This window comes from Ahaetulla prasina, chromosome 4 (assembly GCF_028640845.1).
Source record: "Ahaetulla prasina isolate Xishuangbanna chromosome 4, ASM2864084v1, whole genome shotgun sequence".
Taxonomy (NCBI): Eukaryota; Metazoa; Chordata; class Lepidosauria; order Squamata; family Colubridae; genus Ahaetulla; species Ahaetulla prasina.
The window spans coordinates 50048454-50066030 of NC_080542.1; the positions used below are offsets into that span (position 1 = coordinate 50048454).

The following is a 17577-nucleotide window of genomic DNA, read 5'->3' on the forward strand; positions in this document are numbered from 1 at the left end:
TAGATGGCCAGTTCTACCTAACTGGGGAGCAGAGAAATATGAGTAAGCGGATGTGCAAGTCTGTTCCAACTGGCAAATGTAAGACATTTAAGGTCTGAACAGCTCCGTGATGTGGATATGCTGGATCATAATTCCTGTCAACCTCAGCTTTCATGGCTCAGAAGATGATTGGAATATGGAAAAGATTGAAGTGCTGGCAAAACGCACAAAAGAGAGAAGTAGTTCAATATTACTTTTCATTGTGGTTTAAGCTTTCTAAAAATGAAAGCAAAAAAAGAGCAGCATTATACTTGGAATGAGGAAAATAAAAATGGAAATACAAACAATGAATTTCCACACAGAGTAAATATATTCACTTACAGGATGCATATGACTAAATGGACACTTCGGTCCACAGAATGCAAAGTTACTGCACCTTTTATTCTGGAAAAATAGACAAAAACTATGGCTAATCCCTGTTACCAGTTTCTGATGCCCAAAGGGACAAATAGATGGGATTATACTCAATATTTAATCTCCAGGTAAAAGGCTTAATAGTCAAATTAAAGATTGCTTTTTCTGCCACATTCAAAGATCAACTGGGCAATTGTGTTGAAGAAGCTTTATATTTCTCACTAAATTATTATCCTCCAGTTTCTCTTGGGCCTATATAGTTTCAATGTTTGGATAACAGAAAAAAAATAAAACAAAGAGGCATACTGTATCATTATATATTAAGAAATTCCAAATGCAGGAGGGGCAGGTATTTTTCTATGCCACGCCTGGCCTGCCGCTTATCCAGCAGAATGCTTCATAGTGTTTCCTGAAATCTATCAGCAGAAATAGTTCGGTTCCTCTAAATAGATAAGAAAATTAATAGAAACTGGCACCGAGATAAGATCCATTTGGATATCATTTTTTTTAAAAAAAGAAGAAAAGCAGTACAATCAACGTACAAAAAGCACACGACTCAAATCTGGATTATTCAAGTTAAATATGAAAATTTCTGAATGAATCTATTATAACTTTTTTTTAGAAAGGAAAATACTTCTGCATAAAGTATTACATAATTTAGAAATCATTCCATAATAACATATCTTGGCATATAACGTAGCAAGTAATTTATTTGGGATTTTAAATGTTCCATGTATGTTTACATATATAAACATGCAGTATATATACATATGGCTCAGGCAAGCAAGTGCAGCTATGAAATTTGTGGAAGCACAGGTAGGAATAGCACCAATATAATGCACTGGGGTTTGTATGTGGACTCCTGATGACTGCCTGGACTAGTCCCTACAGTTTTCTTAGCATCATTTTGAGAAGTGGTTTGCCATTGTCTGCTTCCTAGCGCAGAGAGAAAGTGGTGAGTCCAAAGTCATCCAGCTGGTTTTGTGTCTAAGGTGGGACTAGAAATCACAATCTTCCTGTTTCTAGCTTGATGACTTAACCACTACACCACACCGGCTCTATGACACATTATTGGAAGGACATTAATTATTTGGCAATCAATCATCCAGACCTTCTTCCAAAGTATTCCCATGTATTCCCCTCCATTACTTTTACCCTACAGAAACTGACACTATTCCTTGATGAAAACAATCTTCTTTACATTCCGGTTCTCCCCAGAATAGGTTGTCCTTATTGTTCTCTCTTTATTTTATTTATTTATTTTATTTTGTCACAACAATATATGTAGGTATTATACAAAAAGATTATATAGTATATAAACACATATATGAGTAAATATAAGGAGGTATAAGCATATATATATATATATATATAGGAAGAAGAAAAGAAAAACAATAGGACAGGAACGGTAGGCACGTTTGTGCGCTTATGCACGCCCCTTATGGTCCTCTTAGGAATGGGGTGAGGTCAATAGTAGAAAGTTTTTGGTTAAAGCTTTTAGGATTATGAGAAGAGACCACAGAGTCAGGTAAAGTATTCCAAGCACTGATGATTCTGTTACAGAAGTCATATTTTCTGCAATCTAGATTAAAGCGGTTGACATTAAGTTTAAATCTATTAGTTGCTCTAGTATTATTGCAATTAAAGCTGAAGTAGTCTTTAACAGGAAGGACATTACAATAGATGATTCTGTGAGTTAAACTTAGGTCTTGTCAAAGGCGACGGAGTTCCAAGTTTTCTAAGCCTAGGATTTCAAGTCTGGTGGGATAAGGTATTTTGTTGTTTTCAGAGGAATGGAGAACTCTTCTTGTAAAATATTTCTGGACACGTTCAATTGTATTGATGTCAGAGATGTGGTGAGGGTTCCAAACAGGTGAGCTGTATTCTAGAATTGGTCTAGCAAATGTTTTATATGCTCTGGTTAGTAGTGTGGTGTTTTTGGAAAAGAAGCTACGCAAGATTAGGTTTACAACTCTTAGAGCTTTTTTTGCTATGTAGTTGCAGTGGGCTTTGGCACTTAGATCATTTGACATGAAAACTCCAAGGTCTTTAACGGGATGGGGGTCGTCTGTAAGGTAATGTCCATCTAGTATGTACTTAGTGTTTGGGTTCTTTTTTCCTATATGTAAGACTGAGCATTTGCTGGTTGAGATTTGGAGCTGCCAATTTTTAGACCAAGCGGTTAGATGATCAAGGTCGTTTTGAATGATAGATGTATTGTCTGTGGTGTTAAATAGTTTGACATCGTCAGCAAAGAGAACACAATTACTTGAGATATGGTCACAAAGATCATTAATGTATAGTATAAAGAATGTTGGTCCAAGGACGCTGCCTTGAGGAACGCCACTCTTGACAGGAACAGGATTTGATAAAGCAAATCTCTCTTCCCTCTTGCTTCAGACTTCCCTGGAAGCACACTGCCACTTGAGTTTTGGGGATTGGTTAAATAACTGTTATATAGGTTTAAGAAAAGAAAGAGTTCCAAGGAGTTCAGTCTCTGGGTGATAAACAGACTAGTATAGAACATAATTTGCTGCCTCTGTATGTTTTCATGTTCTATCCCTGAGAGCAACTGATTGTAAACGGACAATTTGTACTAGAGGAAAATGAAATTACAATCAGATTAGATTAAAAATGGTTGCTAGATTAAAGAAGTTTACTGGGCTCAGGGTAGGAAAAACCAGCCTTTTCTTCTTGGATATTATTTTTATACTTAAAATGGAACTCCAAGTAGTATGCTTGGTCCAGAATGGGACAACTCACGGCAGCCAACTCACGGCAGCCAACTCACCATGGGATAATTCACTATGGCCAACTCACTGCGGGACAAGAATTACACTAATATCGAAGAAACAGTGGGAATAGAACCATTCAAGAAAGGATGCTAAAGGAGAGACAAAATGAAATCTGAATGACAAAAATTAAAATAATTTTTTAACCATTTTAAATAATTACGTTTAATTGTTGAACTGTCCCACAGCAAGCTGGCCTGTGGCGAGTCGACCATGGTGAGTTGTTCTGCAGTGAGTTAACTGCAGCAAGTTGGCTGTGGCGAGCTGACATAGACCCTGCTGGGTCTGCCTAATGGGGAGAGGAGACCAGCCAACTCATCCAGCAGTAGCTTGTGTTGTTTCACCTGGAATAACAGTGCCTAAACTGGACACACCCCTGAAGAACTGAGAGGTACAGAAGACTCTCCCTCCAACTTTTCAAGCAAGCAAGACTTTTATGGCTATACTAAGCCAATCCATTGAAATTACCCAACTAGAATACCAAGCAGCAACTGAGACATTTTGCTTAAACACAAGGTGGTACCCATGTGTCTTTATCCTGCTCCTGCCAAGAAGTGGGTAGTTAACTGTAATGCCAACAAAGCTAAAGGGAACAGCTCTCTTCACCAATTGAGTGGAATGTAGGTCAAGTTAAAGCACATATACAAATTTCTTTTCTTTAAAATCTCAATGCTAGTTCCTCCCGATACAAGAACTTCTCTAATGGAAAACCTGCACCACACATACACACAGAGAGACATTCAGCCAAAAATGATAACAACAAGAGCAGCTGGGGAAGAAGTACTTGAAATTGGAAATTTTAGTAAATGGAATTTAGTAAATGAGAAAGATGTATATTCCAACTATGTCTTCACTGCCTACTGCACTGTGATGATGAATGTTTTTCCAATGAAGAAGAAAATGGAGAGTACCTCTCAGCTCAGAGATAGAATAGCCAGGACATATTTTACAGAACAGAATAACGTGGAGAAATAAAAGGAACTGAAGAAGTGGAGGGTGGAGAAAATGTCCAGTTTCTAAATCTCTCCCTGACCTCAGATCAACAAAACAAAGCAAAAAAGAATAATAAATACAGAGGGAAATAAGAGGACCATTTAGATCGCCGTTTCTCAACCTCTGAGGCTGAAAAATATTGATCTCGCTTGTATTTCCTTCTGTTCACAATATCAAGCATGTACACGTATGTCTTTCAATTCTAGATTTTAAAAAAAAGTCAAAAGTGGAGTTGTTTTCCGTACTTCAGGCAGAATAATTTCTGTTCATGGTGAGAAATGTCTTGCTCCTGGGCTACAAGGCTCCACTTTGAAGGGAGGCAGTTATTGTTATTTGTTCCAAGAAAAAACACAGGAGTGGTGTAATTTTTGCAGAGATCATGGAAACCCATGGGGTGCTGGAATGCAATCGGGTGGAGGAAGAAAGGTTGGGGATGTTGTTGATACAAAAATGGGCAAAGATCCTGTTTGCAATGCAGCTGACTTCTCATAGAATGAGCTTCATTTGTGTTATTTTCATCATCATTCCAATACAGTAAATACAACAAAAGTGGCACCACACACAGTGTTATCATTTTTCCAGCTGTTCTGAAGAAGAAGAAAAAAGCCAATACCTTTTTTCCTAGCTTTTGCCCACAGATTTTAGCTGATCTTTTAACAAGGAACAACCACATCATCCCTGTTGTTTTAAAAAATATTTCTCCTGGCTCTGATGCTTAACTACAATGCAGAGAGGACTATAAAAGTTTTGATTTTGGCCAGATCAACCTGTCACTTTCTGTACTTTTCTTTATCCATCCCACAGATCCCATCTGTGTTTTGAGGATTTTGTTTATAGCCAGCTGAGTGGCAGTAGGTCAAAAGGATGTGTAAGACTAACTACAAGATCAGCCATGGATTTAACAGATGTGTTTAACACAGAATTATCTTTTTAAAGAGCCTATTATCCCTTGTAGATTCTAACATTAAGAATAAACAAAGCAGATATATCGTGTATGAAATTCACATATGAATAATAAAGCAGTGATAAAAGCAGATCAATATGCCACTTCTATAAGAAGATGGATTTTAGCAGATTATAATCTGTTGGGAAGGGAATCACATCACCAGCAAGTATTCCCACTTATCTATGTTTTTATATGTACAATGTTTGCACTCACTTTCAAACCCGAAGTTATTTATGTGAAGAACCTTGGATCTTTCAGCTAGACTCATGCAGGAGTTGTATGTTTTATTTGTCACAGCATTCCACCTCAAGTTCAATTTTTTCTAAACAAGACAATTTTATAAGAAAAATAAGAATAAAAAAAATAAGTGCTGGGAGATTATGAATTATTGGATAATACACAGAGAGAGAAAAGCAATACAGGCAAGAGATGAAAGTCACCTTAGAGTCATGATGGTGAACATATGGCACATGTGCCTGTTCCTCTTCTAAGTTTCTGGTGCATATGTGCATGTGATAATCAGCTGGCCATGCATGCCAGAAACTGGAAGAGCTGGTCTTCCGTTTTCCTGTTATGAGCATGCATGCTGACCAGTTGATCGTTGTGTGTGCTTGCATGCCAGAAACCCTGAAGACTAGCTGGTGGGCGCATATGCAAGTTCATTTTTGGGTGTGAGCATGCACCATGGGCAGCTCCTCTTCCGGATTGTGGCCCAGACAAGCGTGGGGTGAGTTCTACTTACCTTTACTACCGGTTTGCAATGGGAGCGTGTGCACTCGCTTCACTCACGCTTCTGCACATGCACAAAAGTCCCTTGATAATGTTGGGGTGAGTGGGCGGAGCCTCCCACCGGTTTTACTACCGGTTCTATAGAACCAGACAGAACCAGGAACAACCCACCACTGGAGCACGCCCACATATAGCACGTGTGTGTGCTGCCTTTTCAGCACTCGGTGCCGAAAAGGTTCACCATCACTGCCTTAGAGTAAGGATATATTAAGCCTTCAAACATTTTGATAATGCTTGCTATCCATATTGCATAGCTGAGGAGCAGAGTTACACCAGAAACCCACACAAGATTTCCAAAATAAAATGTGAAACAAGGCATGAAAATGACAGGAAAAAAAACTTAAAACTGCAAGGGTTTAGCAAATTTATAGTAATTTAATTAAAAGCAACTGACTGTTCCAAAGAAATAATCCTACACATGTCCACACAGAAGTAATCTTACTTTCAAATTCAAGTTCAACAAATTATACTCCAAAGTAAATGTTTATAGATCTAAATTCCACAAACTAAGTGCTGTATCATTTTTAGAATTGTACAGACCACAGAAAGCATCAGCTGTTCTGGAGCTTTCTTTTCCTATAAATTAGATTAAAAGATAGGGGGAATCCTAAAAATGCTTATGCCCCAGCAAGACCACAATGGATCGGGTTTTATTTTGGGGATAATTTAGTTCATTTCTTATAAACTATTCTTTGTTACTTTTTCTCTGCCATTCCACTCTCTTATTAGACTGGTGTTTTTCAACAAGAAAGGGGTGTTTCTTGGCTGTTACACAGAAAGTAAGAAAGACACAATTGCCCTTCCTTAAAACAGCCAACATAAATGCTTAGAACCAGGAGATAAGAAATTAATAGGGAAACCAGAGAGAGAACAGACCTTTCAATTCTGTGTATATGCTGAAGTAGAAGAAATTAAGCACCCTGGTAAAGCATTGGAAATGACTGCAGATGGGAGCATGAGCATCTGTAGGATATGGTTAAAAAAGTCAATACTCATAAAAAAAAAACCTGGTCACATTATTGCAACTCTTTTTTTAAAAAAAAAACTATTGTTAAAAAAAATTGGACATGGTGGAACCGTCTTGGCGATATCTCCACCATACAAAGTGTAGCACAAATCTCTTATGTATTCAATATACATTATTACTTATTAACTATATACACATACTTAACCTTATACATACTTAACAATTACATATTATATATATTGCCCCTTGTTTCAATCTACGGATCCTTATTCTTACCCGTTCTGACCTCCATTCCTTAAGTCTAACTATTGATAAAACCTATTCCAAATCTCATAGTATTTATTTATTTATTATTTATTTATTTATTATTTGCATTTCTATACCGCCCTTCTCCAAAGACTCAGGGCGGTATAGAAATGGACATAGTATTTTGTCTCTCCTTTATTTTTCAGTTCTAGCATCAGTGTATCACATTCTGCACAGTCAAATATTTTCTTTGTTATTTCCCTTTCTTTAGGTATGTTTTCACTCTTCCATTGTTGGGCATAAACTATTCTCGCAGCTGTTATGATATGTAGTATTAAATATGTTAACCCTTTACTTAGATTTCTTTTATAATTCCTAATAGGAATAGTTCTGTTTTGAGTTCCAATCTCTGTCTGGTCATTTCTTCCAACATTTGAATCCTTTGCCTGTATTCTTTTACTTTTCTACATGTCCACCACATGTGGTAGTAGGTGCCCGATATTTGATCACATTTCCAGCAGTTAGGTGATAAATTTTTGTATATTTTGGCTAGCCTAGCTGGTGGTAGGTGCCACCTATAGAACATTTTATGTAAGTTCTCTTTGTACGATGTGGCCAGAGTTAGTTTCCTGTTTTCCCCCCACAATTTTCCCACTTTTCCAATTCAATATTGTACCCAAAGTTCTTTGCCCTTGCCTCTTTAACATTCTTCCTTCATTTTATATTCTAGTAAAAATGTATACATTGCTTTGATCATTTTCTCCTCTGTCCCCAATAAAAGTTTATCTAATGTCATTAAATTTCTGTTGATGCCCCACTTATGCCATTTTAACTTTTGTGAACATTTCTACGCATGCGCGGAAATGGCGGCGATCTGAGAATCATGCAGGCGGTGGGTTGGCGTTTTTTCTAGCCGCGATGCTTCGGGGGTGTTTTCAAGCTATCTGGGCCCGCCGCCCCACAGAACATCTTTCCGGCAGCCGAAATGAGATCTTTGGGTCTTGTTAGACCCTCGGCTGCCGGGAACGGGGCTGGAGTGGCGGGCGAGCGGTGGACGGTTGCCGGTGGCCATTTTGGCTGGGCGTCCGCGGAAACGGGCCCGCGGAAACGAGCCGGCTGGCGCAGCGGTCGCTCGGACATCAGCGACCAGTTGGGGGGTGCGGTAGGCTGGCCAGCGGCAGTGATACCAGCAGCGGCTTGGATACCAGCAGCAGCGGCACTGATACCATCAGCGGCAACGGTAGATGGCGCCGGCCATTCTGGAGGGGCGCGGAGCGGCGCTCGCTAGGAATGGCCGGGCTGGATCGTGGTTTGCTGCTGCCAGCCGCATATGTCCATCGGCGGCTGGATGTTCCGCCGCTCTATCCTTCAGTGGCATGGCTCAGCAGCATGGTTTCTACGATTCCACCCATCTGATGGTTCCATTGGCAACATCTGGGATTGTCTGGCTGCGTTATGGTCCGCACTTATCATCAGCGGCTGGCGGCTGGATTGTTTTGCTGGACTATTTTCAGCGGCACCACAGACATTGGACACAGGTAGCTTGGACATTTTGGATTTTAGAACTTTAGCTGACTCTTATATATACCATCATTCGACATCTGCGGCTGAAAACTTTTTTCCTGTCCCCGGTATTTATTTATTTATTGATGGCATCAATCGTGGACGGCCTTGGACCTGATTATGGGCGGCACCAGCGGGTAAAAACTTATGCTGTATCCATTATGGGCAGTACTGAATGGCGGAATCCATCAGCCAAACTTCCATCTTATTTATTACCCTTACCGGGCATTTGGCCCTGGTTTGTGACTGTCCTGACTTTGTCCACAGGCTACGATAACATCAAGTGGCTAGGGAACACCTTTTTTTTCCCCACTGTTATTTAATCTTTTAGCATGAAATATTCGTCCGCTGACCTTCTCCGACTGCGAGGTTCCCCCGCCTCGCAGGAATGGCCCTCCGGGTTATCGATGGCCGGCCTTAACGAGGGGTCTTGGGACCCGGAGAGGTGGCATGCGAGGAAGAAGAATCTGTGGGGTTTTTTAAACCGTTTTTTAAATAAGGGTTTTTTAAGGGGGGGGAGGGATTCGACGGGTGGGGGTGAAAACCCGTCGGGGAGGGATCCAGCCCCTGTGCTAGTTCGCGACACTATTCCATCTTGTCTGAAGGCAGGGGGGGAGGACGTTCCAGGTTTAGAGGGATGTTCGATCTGTACGGTAAGTGGGAGAGGCAGATATGGCGGGGAGGGCCGTGCGAGTTGTGGGAGCACGCGTTCGATGTCTGAAAGCGATCGCGTGCTCCGGCCCCTCAGTCCCTACCCGTTCCTCGGGTGGTCGTGATCCTCAGAGCTTGGATCTTCGGCTGATGTTATGTAATGCCCGGTCCGTGGTTAATAAGGCTCCTCTGATTTGCGACCTTATTCAGGGGGAGTCCGCGGACCTTATGGGTATTATGGAAACCTGGTTGGGCCCAGAGGGGGGGGGTCCCCCTGGTTGAGATGTGCCCTCCAGGTTTCCGAGCATTTCATCAGCCGAGGGTCCAAGGTAGGGGTGGGGGGGTGGCGGTTGTTATCAAGGAGGATCTAGAGCCGAGGGAGACCACTATTCCTCAGATTGCCGGTTGTGAATCCCTTTATGTGCGGTGGGGCTATAGGAATCAGTTGGGCTTGGTGATCGCGTACCTGGCTCCTTGCTGCGTGACCACAGCCCTGCCTGAGCTGTTGGAGGTACTTGCTGCTGTGGCGGTTGAGACCCCCAGACTTATTGTCATGGGGGATTTCAACCTGCCATCAGCTGGCTCGTCATCGACGGCAGCTCGGGAGTTCTTGGCTTCCATGACGGCCTTGGACCTGATTCGAGTAAATGATGGCCCTACGCACACGGGGGGAGGCACACTGGATCTGCTTTATATCTCTGGACAGTGGTTAAATGATCTGGTATTAGATGATTTAGTAACGGAACCAATGTCATGGTCGGATCATTTTCTCCTTCGCCTAGACTTCCGAACCGCCATTCACCACCGCAGGGAGACGGAACCTATACGGTGGTTCCGTCCCAGGCGCCTGATGGACCCCGAGAGGTTCCTGACGGAGCTTGGGCCATTCCCTGAGGAACTGGCCCACGGCACGACTGAGGAACTGGTCGTGGCCTGGGAACAGGCCGCGGCCGGGGCCTTGGACCGTGTCGCGCCTTTGCGGCCTCTGACCCGGCGTAGACCCCGCCCGCCCCCGTGGTCCCCCGGGGGGCGGAGGGAGATGAAACGCCGGAGAAGACGCCTGGAGAGCACCTGGAGGTCCAGTCGCTCCGAAACTGATCGGACACTAGTTAGGTCCTATTCTAGGACCTACCTAGTGGCAATGAGGGAAGCGAGGCGCCCACGCCCACCCTCATTGCATCGGCAGATAACCGCCCGGCCGCCCTGTTTGGTCACCCGCCTCTCCACATCAGGAGGTGCGGGATGACCTTGCAGGGACGAGCCGAGGAGTTTAGCGGTTATCTATACGATAAAATCGCTCAGCTGAGGGACGGTCTGGATCGAATTTGGGATGATCCAAGCGAGGGAGAGGAGGCACGTCTTGTTGAGTCCATTTGGGATGAGTTTGACCCTGTGGCTCCCGAGGACGTGGACAGGTTGTTGGGGAGGCTTCACGGCACGACATGTTTACTGGACCCGTGCCCTTCCTGGCTGGTACTGGCCACTCAGGAGGTGACACGAGGCTGGCTCCAGAGGATTATCAACGCTTTGTTGGAAGGGGTTTTCCCTGCCGCCTTGAAAGAGGCGGTGGTGAGACCCCTCCTTAAGAAGCCCTCCCTGGACCCAGCTGTTTTGGGTAATTATCGTCCAGTCTCCAACCTTCGCTTTGTTGCGAAGGTTGTAGAGAGTGCCGTGGCGCGACAGCTACCTCAATACCTGGATGAAGACGTCTATCTAGACCCGTTCCAGTCCGGCTTCCGACCCGGATACAGCACGGAGACAGCTTTGGTCGCATTGGTGGATGATCTCTGGAGGGCTCGGGACAGGGGTTATTCCTCTGCCCTGGTCCTATTAGACCCCTCAGCGCTCGATACCATCGACCATGGTATCTTGCTGCGCGGTTGGGGGATTGGGAGTGGAGGCACCGATATCGGTGGTTCTCCTCCTATCTCTCTGACCGGTCGCAGACGGTGTTGACAGGGGGCAGAGGTCGACCGCGAGGGGCCTCACTTGTGGGGTCCTCAGGGTCGATTCTCTCGCCTTCTGTTCAACATCTACATGAAACCGTTGGGTGAGATCATCAGTGGTTTCGGGTGAGATACCAGCAGTACGCTGATGACACCCAGCTGTACTTTTCCACCCGGACCACCCCAATGAAGTTGTTGAAGTGCTGTCCCGGTGTTTGGAAGCCGACGGGTCTGGATGGGGAGAAACAGGCTCAAGCTTAATCCCTCCAAGACGGAGTGGCTGTGGATGCCGGCACCCCGATTCAGTCAGCTGCAGCCGCGGCTGGCTGTTGGTGGCGAGTTATTGGCCCCAAAGGATAGGGTGCGCAACTTAGGTGTCCTCCTGGACAATCGGCTGTCGTTTGAAGATCATTTGACGGCCGTCTCCAGGGGGGCCTTCCACCAGGTTCGCCTGGTCCGGCAGTTGCGCCCCTTCCTTGATCGGGATGCCTTATGCACGGTCACTCATGCGCTCGTTACCTCTCGCTTGGATTACTGTAATGCTCTCTACATGGGGCTCCCTTGAAGTGCGCCGGAGGCTTCAGTTAGTCCAGAATGCAGCTGCGCGGTTGGGGGATTGGGAGTGGGAGGCACCGTATATCGGTGGTTCTCCTCCTATCTCTCTGACCGGTCGCAGACGGTGTTGACAGGGGGCAGAGGTCGACCGCGAGGGGCCTCACTTGTGGGGTCCTCAGGGTCGATTCTCTCGCCTTCTGTTCAACATCTACATGAAACCGTTGGGTGAGATCATCAGTGGTTTCGGGTGAGATACCAGCAGTACGCTGATGACACCCAGCTGTACTTTTCCACCCCGGACCACCCCAATGAAGTTGTTGAAGTGCTGTCCCGGTGTTTGGAAGCCGACGGGTCTGGATGGGGAGAAACAGGCTCAAGCTTAATCCTCCAAGACGGAGTGGCTGTGGATGCCGGCACCCGATTCAGTCAGCTGCAGCCGCGGCTGGCTGTTGGTGGCAGTTATTGGCCCCAAAGGATAGGGTGCGCAACTTAGGTGTCCTCCTGGACGATCGGCTGTCGTTTGAAGATCATTTGACGGCCGTCTCCAGGGGCCTTCCACCAGGTTCGCCTGGTCCGCAGTTGCGCCTTCCTTGATCGGGATGCCTTATGCACGGTCACTCATGCGCTCGTTACCTCTCGCTTGGATTACTGTAATGCTCTCTACATGGGGCTCCCCTTGAGGTGCGCTCGGTGGCTTCAGTTAGTCCAGAATGCAGCTGCGCGGGTTATGGGGCAACGTACGCGTGGGCCCCAGGTGACACCGATCCTGCGCAGGCTGCACTGGCTGCCTGTGGCTTTCCGAGTGCACTTTAAGGTGTTGGTTATGACCTTTAAAGCGCTCCATGGCTTAGGACCTGGGTACTTACGGGACCGCCTGCTGCTACCACATGCCTCCCACCGACCCGTACGCTCCCATAGAGAGGGACTTCTCAGGGTGCCGTCCGCCAAACAATGCCGGCTGGCAGCCCCCAGGGGAAGGGCCTTCTCTGTGGGGGCGCCCACACTCTGGAATGAGCTTCCCCCGGGTTTACGTCAAATACCTGACCTCCGGACATTTCGTCGCGAACTAAAAACACATCTTTTTATCCGCGCGGGGCTGGCTTAAATTAGTTTTAAGGGGAAATTTTATTAATTTTAAATGGGGTTTTTAGTATGGAAAATTTTTAATCTCAGGCTAATTTAATAAGTTTTTAAATGGTATTTTAATCTGTATATTGTGTTGTTTTACTTTTGCCTGTACACCGCCCTGAGTCCTTCGGGAGAAGGGCGGTATAAAAATTAAATAAAATAAATAAATAAATAAATAAATAATACCCTGCAGACACTCTTAAAATGGAGAAGCTGATGGAAGCTCCTCATTTTCCTCTTCTCTCCATGGCAGAAAGCAAGAATCTCCTTCTTTTGTCATCCTTTCTTTCATTTGAAACATCTTCCTGTTCCCCTTTCTCCAGTACCCAAACTCAGGATGTGCATCATTCAATTACTTCCACTGCCTCTCCTTCACTAGCTCTATTGCCTTTCTTTTGTTTTCCTTGTAAAGACTATTTTCTCAATTGTTTAATGTTTTCCTTAATCATCATTATCATTATTTATCAAATTTAGTTACCACCTGTCTCCCAATGACTCTGGGCAGCTTAGAATTGTTAAAACATTTAAGAACAAAACAACAGAAAGCATACAAAACAAAAAAAATCCAGTAACACAAGACAGAACAATGATGGCAAAGAAAATAAACCAAGAACAGAAACAAAGAAAATAGTACCAGTCATTCTCTTCAAAGGTCTGTGCAAACAACCAGTTTTGTTTTCAAAACCCCAGCAGGATAAGAGCACTGTTTGAATGGGGGCGAAAGGGGTTTTCATTTCAGAGGGCAGGTGCTACTATAGAGAAGTCATGTTTAGGGCCCTGATAGGTGGCACTGTTTAATCAATGGAACCCTGAATGCCATGCCAATTCGAACCAGTTGGTTGATACTAGGGGAGGGAGACAGTTCTTCATAAAATGAGCCCCTGTGCCCTGTTTCTTCTTAATCCCAGACTTTAAAAAAACCTCTTTATTCTCGACAACTATGAGTACAGGCATCCCTTCCAAAAACCAGTCCATTTAGATGTCATCAACTCACCGGTGCTCAACCGACATGAGTAATTTTGGGGTTATGCTTCCAGTTGATCTAGGGAACTGAAGTTCTATTTCATTCTCGATGAATGTCACTCCCCTGGGCAGAATTGAAAAATAATTCACAACTCTTGATTTACAACTCATGCTCAAGGAGCAGATGACACGTATGACTAGGAGGGCTTTTGCACAAATTTAATCCTGTACTAATTGCACCCATTTCTGGATCAGAAGACCTTGCTCAATGTCATTCCTGCCTAGTCACTTCTTTGACTTACCACAAGGCACTCTACATAGAATTGTCCCTAAAGACTGCCCAAAAACTGGTCCAGAATGCAATGCAATGGTGCATATAGTTTTGGGATCACCTCTCTCTAAGAACATCTTCCCATCCCATCAGATTGAATAAGATTGGCTCATTCCAGATCTTGTTGTCTGGCAAGGACCTAGAAAGCAAGTCTTTTCCATAGCTGTGCCTACCCAATGGAATAGGATTCCTCCCCCCCCCCCATTTGCTTTGTTTCTTCTGAAAGGCTGTAAAGACCTGGTGTTTCCCTCAGATACTGTGACATGATAGGAGGTGACCTCACCATTTTCTGTGATTTTTGAAAGGGTATTGTCACAGCATTGGTAATGTGCTAAAGTTTTCTGTGTTTTTATTATCTAAGCATTTTGTTTTTCAGACACTTCAGGTTATTTCATGTAATATAAGTGGCAATATAAAGTTTTCAAAAAGTAAAATGAAGTCAAGTCAATATATCCTTTTTGACATATTCGATATATAGCTGTCAGGCATTTATATCCTGACCAGGAATTATAATCTAATGAAATTCCCACAGAAAATATAGATCATGCATATCAAGAAGGGAAACTGAATGATTATACTGAAGCTAATCTACAGTAAGATTGTCAGATCTGGCTTGCAAAACTCTACATGACCATGGGATAGCAAGTAGAGAAATACAGAATGACGCCTCAAATTTGGTAGCCATGTGAATTCAAAAAGCATTTTATTCCTTGTTGGCATGAGGGAAAATTGCAATAAAATGTATATAATGTGTCCCTTCGATATCATAAAACTGCAAATGTATAGCTTTCTTTAATCCAGAATCCAGAGGCAATCCAGCGAATTAGAAGCTGTCTAGTTTAATGTTGATTGAATTCAAATGTGTCATTAAAGATAAAATTATCAAGCACATAGTAGGGCAGGGTTGAAGAAAAATCAACATTAGTTCTGCAAAAAGTAAATCCTGTTTGGTTAACCTTTTAAATGCTTTGAATCTAGAAACAAGCAAATAGGTCAAGGTGATTAGAAAAACACCGTTCACTTGCATTTGCCAGGGGATGGATATCAACATGGTGAATTTATTGCAATTCTTATGCATGTTGGGACCTAAAATAAAAAGACAATTTCACACAAGCATAACATTTTAATATTATAATTTATGTTTTAGGTTTGTTTCTTCTTCTTAAGAGAATGAGAAGTGAAAAACAGTAATTAGGAAGTGAAGAATGAGAAGTAAAAACAGAAAAAGTTTATTATAGTTTGCAGTTAAATTGAGTGTCTATTTGGTTTTGAAAATCTGAAGTTAAAAACTATATGTGCATCAGGATTTAGTTAAGTGCATGTAATCCCTATGTCCTCTGAATTCCAGTACACGGTGGCAGAAATGTGAGTTATTTTGCTAGAATCGAAGGCAAAAACATTTGGCAAGGTATAAATAGTGTTCAGAACAATGTTGGTGGAAACAAGATGATATATGAGTAGAACATCTTGCAGAACTGTTTTTGACCTCGAGGGTGGAAGACTTACATAAGGACACCAAGGTTAAATATAGATACAAGGAATTCTGCAATACCCACTGGCAGTTTCTATGACGCAGTAATGAAATGATTCAGATGCTGTGAGAAGTAAAACTGAAATAAAATTGAGCTGGGCATTTCACACAGAATGACATATTGCACAAAAATGTAATGCTACTACTAGTGTAGTTTAACTCTATTTTCCTGTATTGTGAGATTTACGGAGCAGATGTGGCTGTCTGAGCCCATGACCAACATCAACACATCATGTGAAAAGTGACTCTATGGAAAGTGCAAAAGCAGAAGGAGAATATTGCAAAAGAGACAAAGGCAAATAACCAGTGATGCAATAAAGCTTTTCCTCCATTCTTATTCAGGATAAAGAAAATGCATTCCTTAATTAGACAAAGGCATTTTCATTTTATTTACCTTCATTTTCTAAAAAAACCCATACAAAATCCCTTCACCTGTGAGTTCCAATTACGTAATTTTCTGAACTAATTGAATTTGTTAATGCAATGAGGTAGTGCCGTATATTAGCAATGTCCAACTGTGTAATTTATCCGTGCTTTAAAAGTAGCAAGATTAGTATTTCTATTGGGGGGGGGGAATTGTACTTTATATATCAATCAAGGTAGTTTGAGATAAATGAACTTCATTTGAATTAAATACAGAGCAAATCACAACAATATAGTAGTAGTAATAAACAGATGAAATACCTGAGTAAAAAATAATAATTTTGTGTGGCAAAAGATGTTATTTAGTTTCCATACCTGGTTTCTATACCTGGAAAAGCACAAACAATAATATTTTAGGAAATGTGGTTAGTAAAATTTAGTACATGGGCCAAAGGCAGACCTCTAAGCCTCTCAATCAGATCTTTAGCCCATGCCATTGACTGTGCTCCATGTGGCTCCTGTAACCACAAAACTGAGAAAAGAAGCTTTCCATAGGCTGGGGAGGGATACTAAAGGTTGCATTGTTTTGTGATTATTCTTATCCAGTAGTAGACCTTATTAAAGTTTGTCCATGACGGCAAAGACCTTAGCAGTTTTAGAAATGTAAATTAATCTTTAAAAAGCTACAAAAATACCTCATTTTATTATTGTGCTTTGCTTTATTGAATTTCACATAATTTTTTTATTCTTATATTGCTTTGAAAATTGTGACAGAAAAAAAAACCAAGTAGGGTGTTTTTGTTACTGTAAATATTAACATTGGGTTACATGATGATATTTGATTCTTAACACAGAGTATATTAGAATTTCATCTTTCACCATCCAGTAATTGATCCAAACTCAATATCCCTGCTTCCATCCAATTTTTCGATATCATCATCTTTTCACCAGTTTATAAAATTGAATTTCCCCATAAATATAATTTAGCACGAGAAAAGGGGTTGAGCCTTTTTTATTCCAAATATTACATTTCATTCCATAATTTTCTGACGGATGTATTTGTTTCCACAGATACTATAGTTTTATATATTTGGGTCCTAAGATAATAGATAAGCATGATGATATACTTTTCTTCAGGTTTTGGAGGAAATGGATTTGGGAGAACAATTCATTCAAGGTTTGAAGGTAGAGCTAGAAGGTTGTACATGTCATGGGTTTATCTATGTACAACTGAAAGATTTACTTTGGATAAAAATATACTGTGGTTTATAAGCTGCTAAAAATTAATTTGAAATGATACTTTGTATTAACGATGAGCATTCTATAGATAGTAGTTATACAATGCTGTTACAGCTGAACCTAGAAAGTGAATGTGTCAAATACTATGATTCAATGTGAATTTTTTTCTGATTATAATATA

At 42.3% G+C, this 17577-nt stretch overlaps 1 protein-coding gene across 6 annotated transcripts in view; it reads right to left on the minus strand.

The window, feature by feature from the left end:
- PLCD3 (phospholipase C delta 3) overlaps positions 1-17577 on the minus strand; it is a 117689-nt gene that overhangs the window by 70704 nt on the left and 29408 nt on the right. For 5 of the 6 annotated variants that reach the window (XR_009154791.1, XR_009154790.1, XM_058179657.1 and 2 more), the window contains exon 2: positions 5338-5446. The exons of the other annotated variant lie outside the window; for it this stretch is intronic. Coding sequence is in view for 3 of the 5 variants with exons in the window: in XM_058179657.1 (XP_058035640.1) it covers positions 5338-5446 (109 nt within the window). In the remaining 2 variants the exon portion in view is untranslated. The remainder of the gene's footprint in view (positions 1-5337; positions 5447-17577) is intronic. 6 annotated transcript variants of the gene reach the window in all.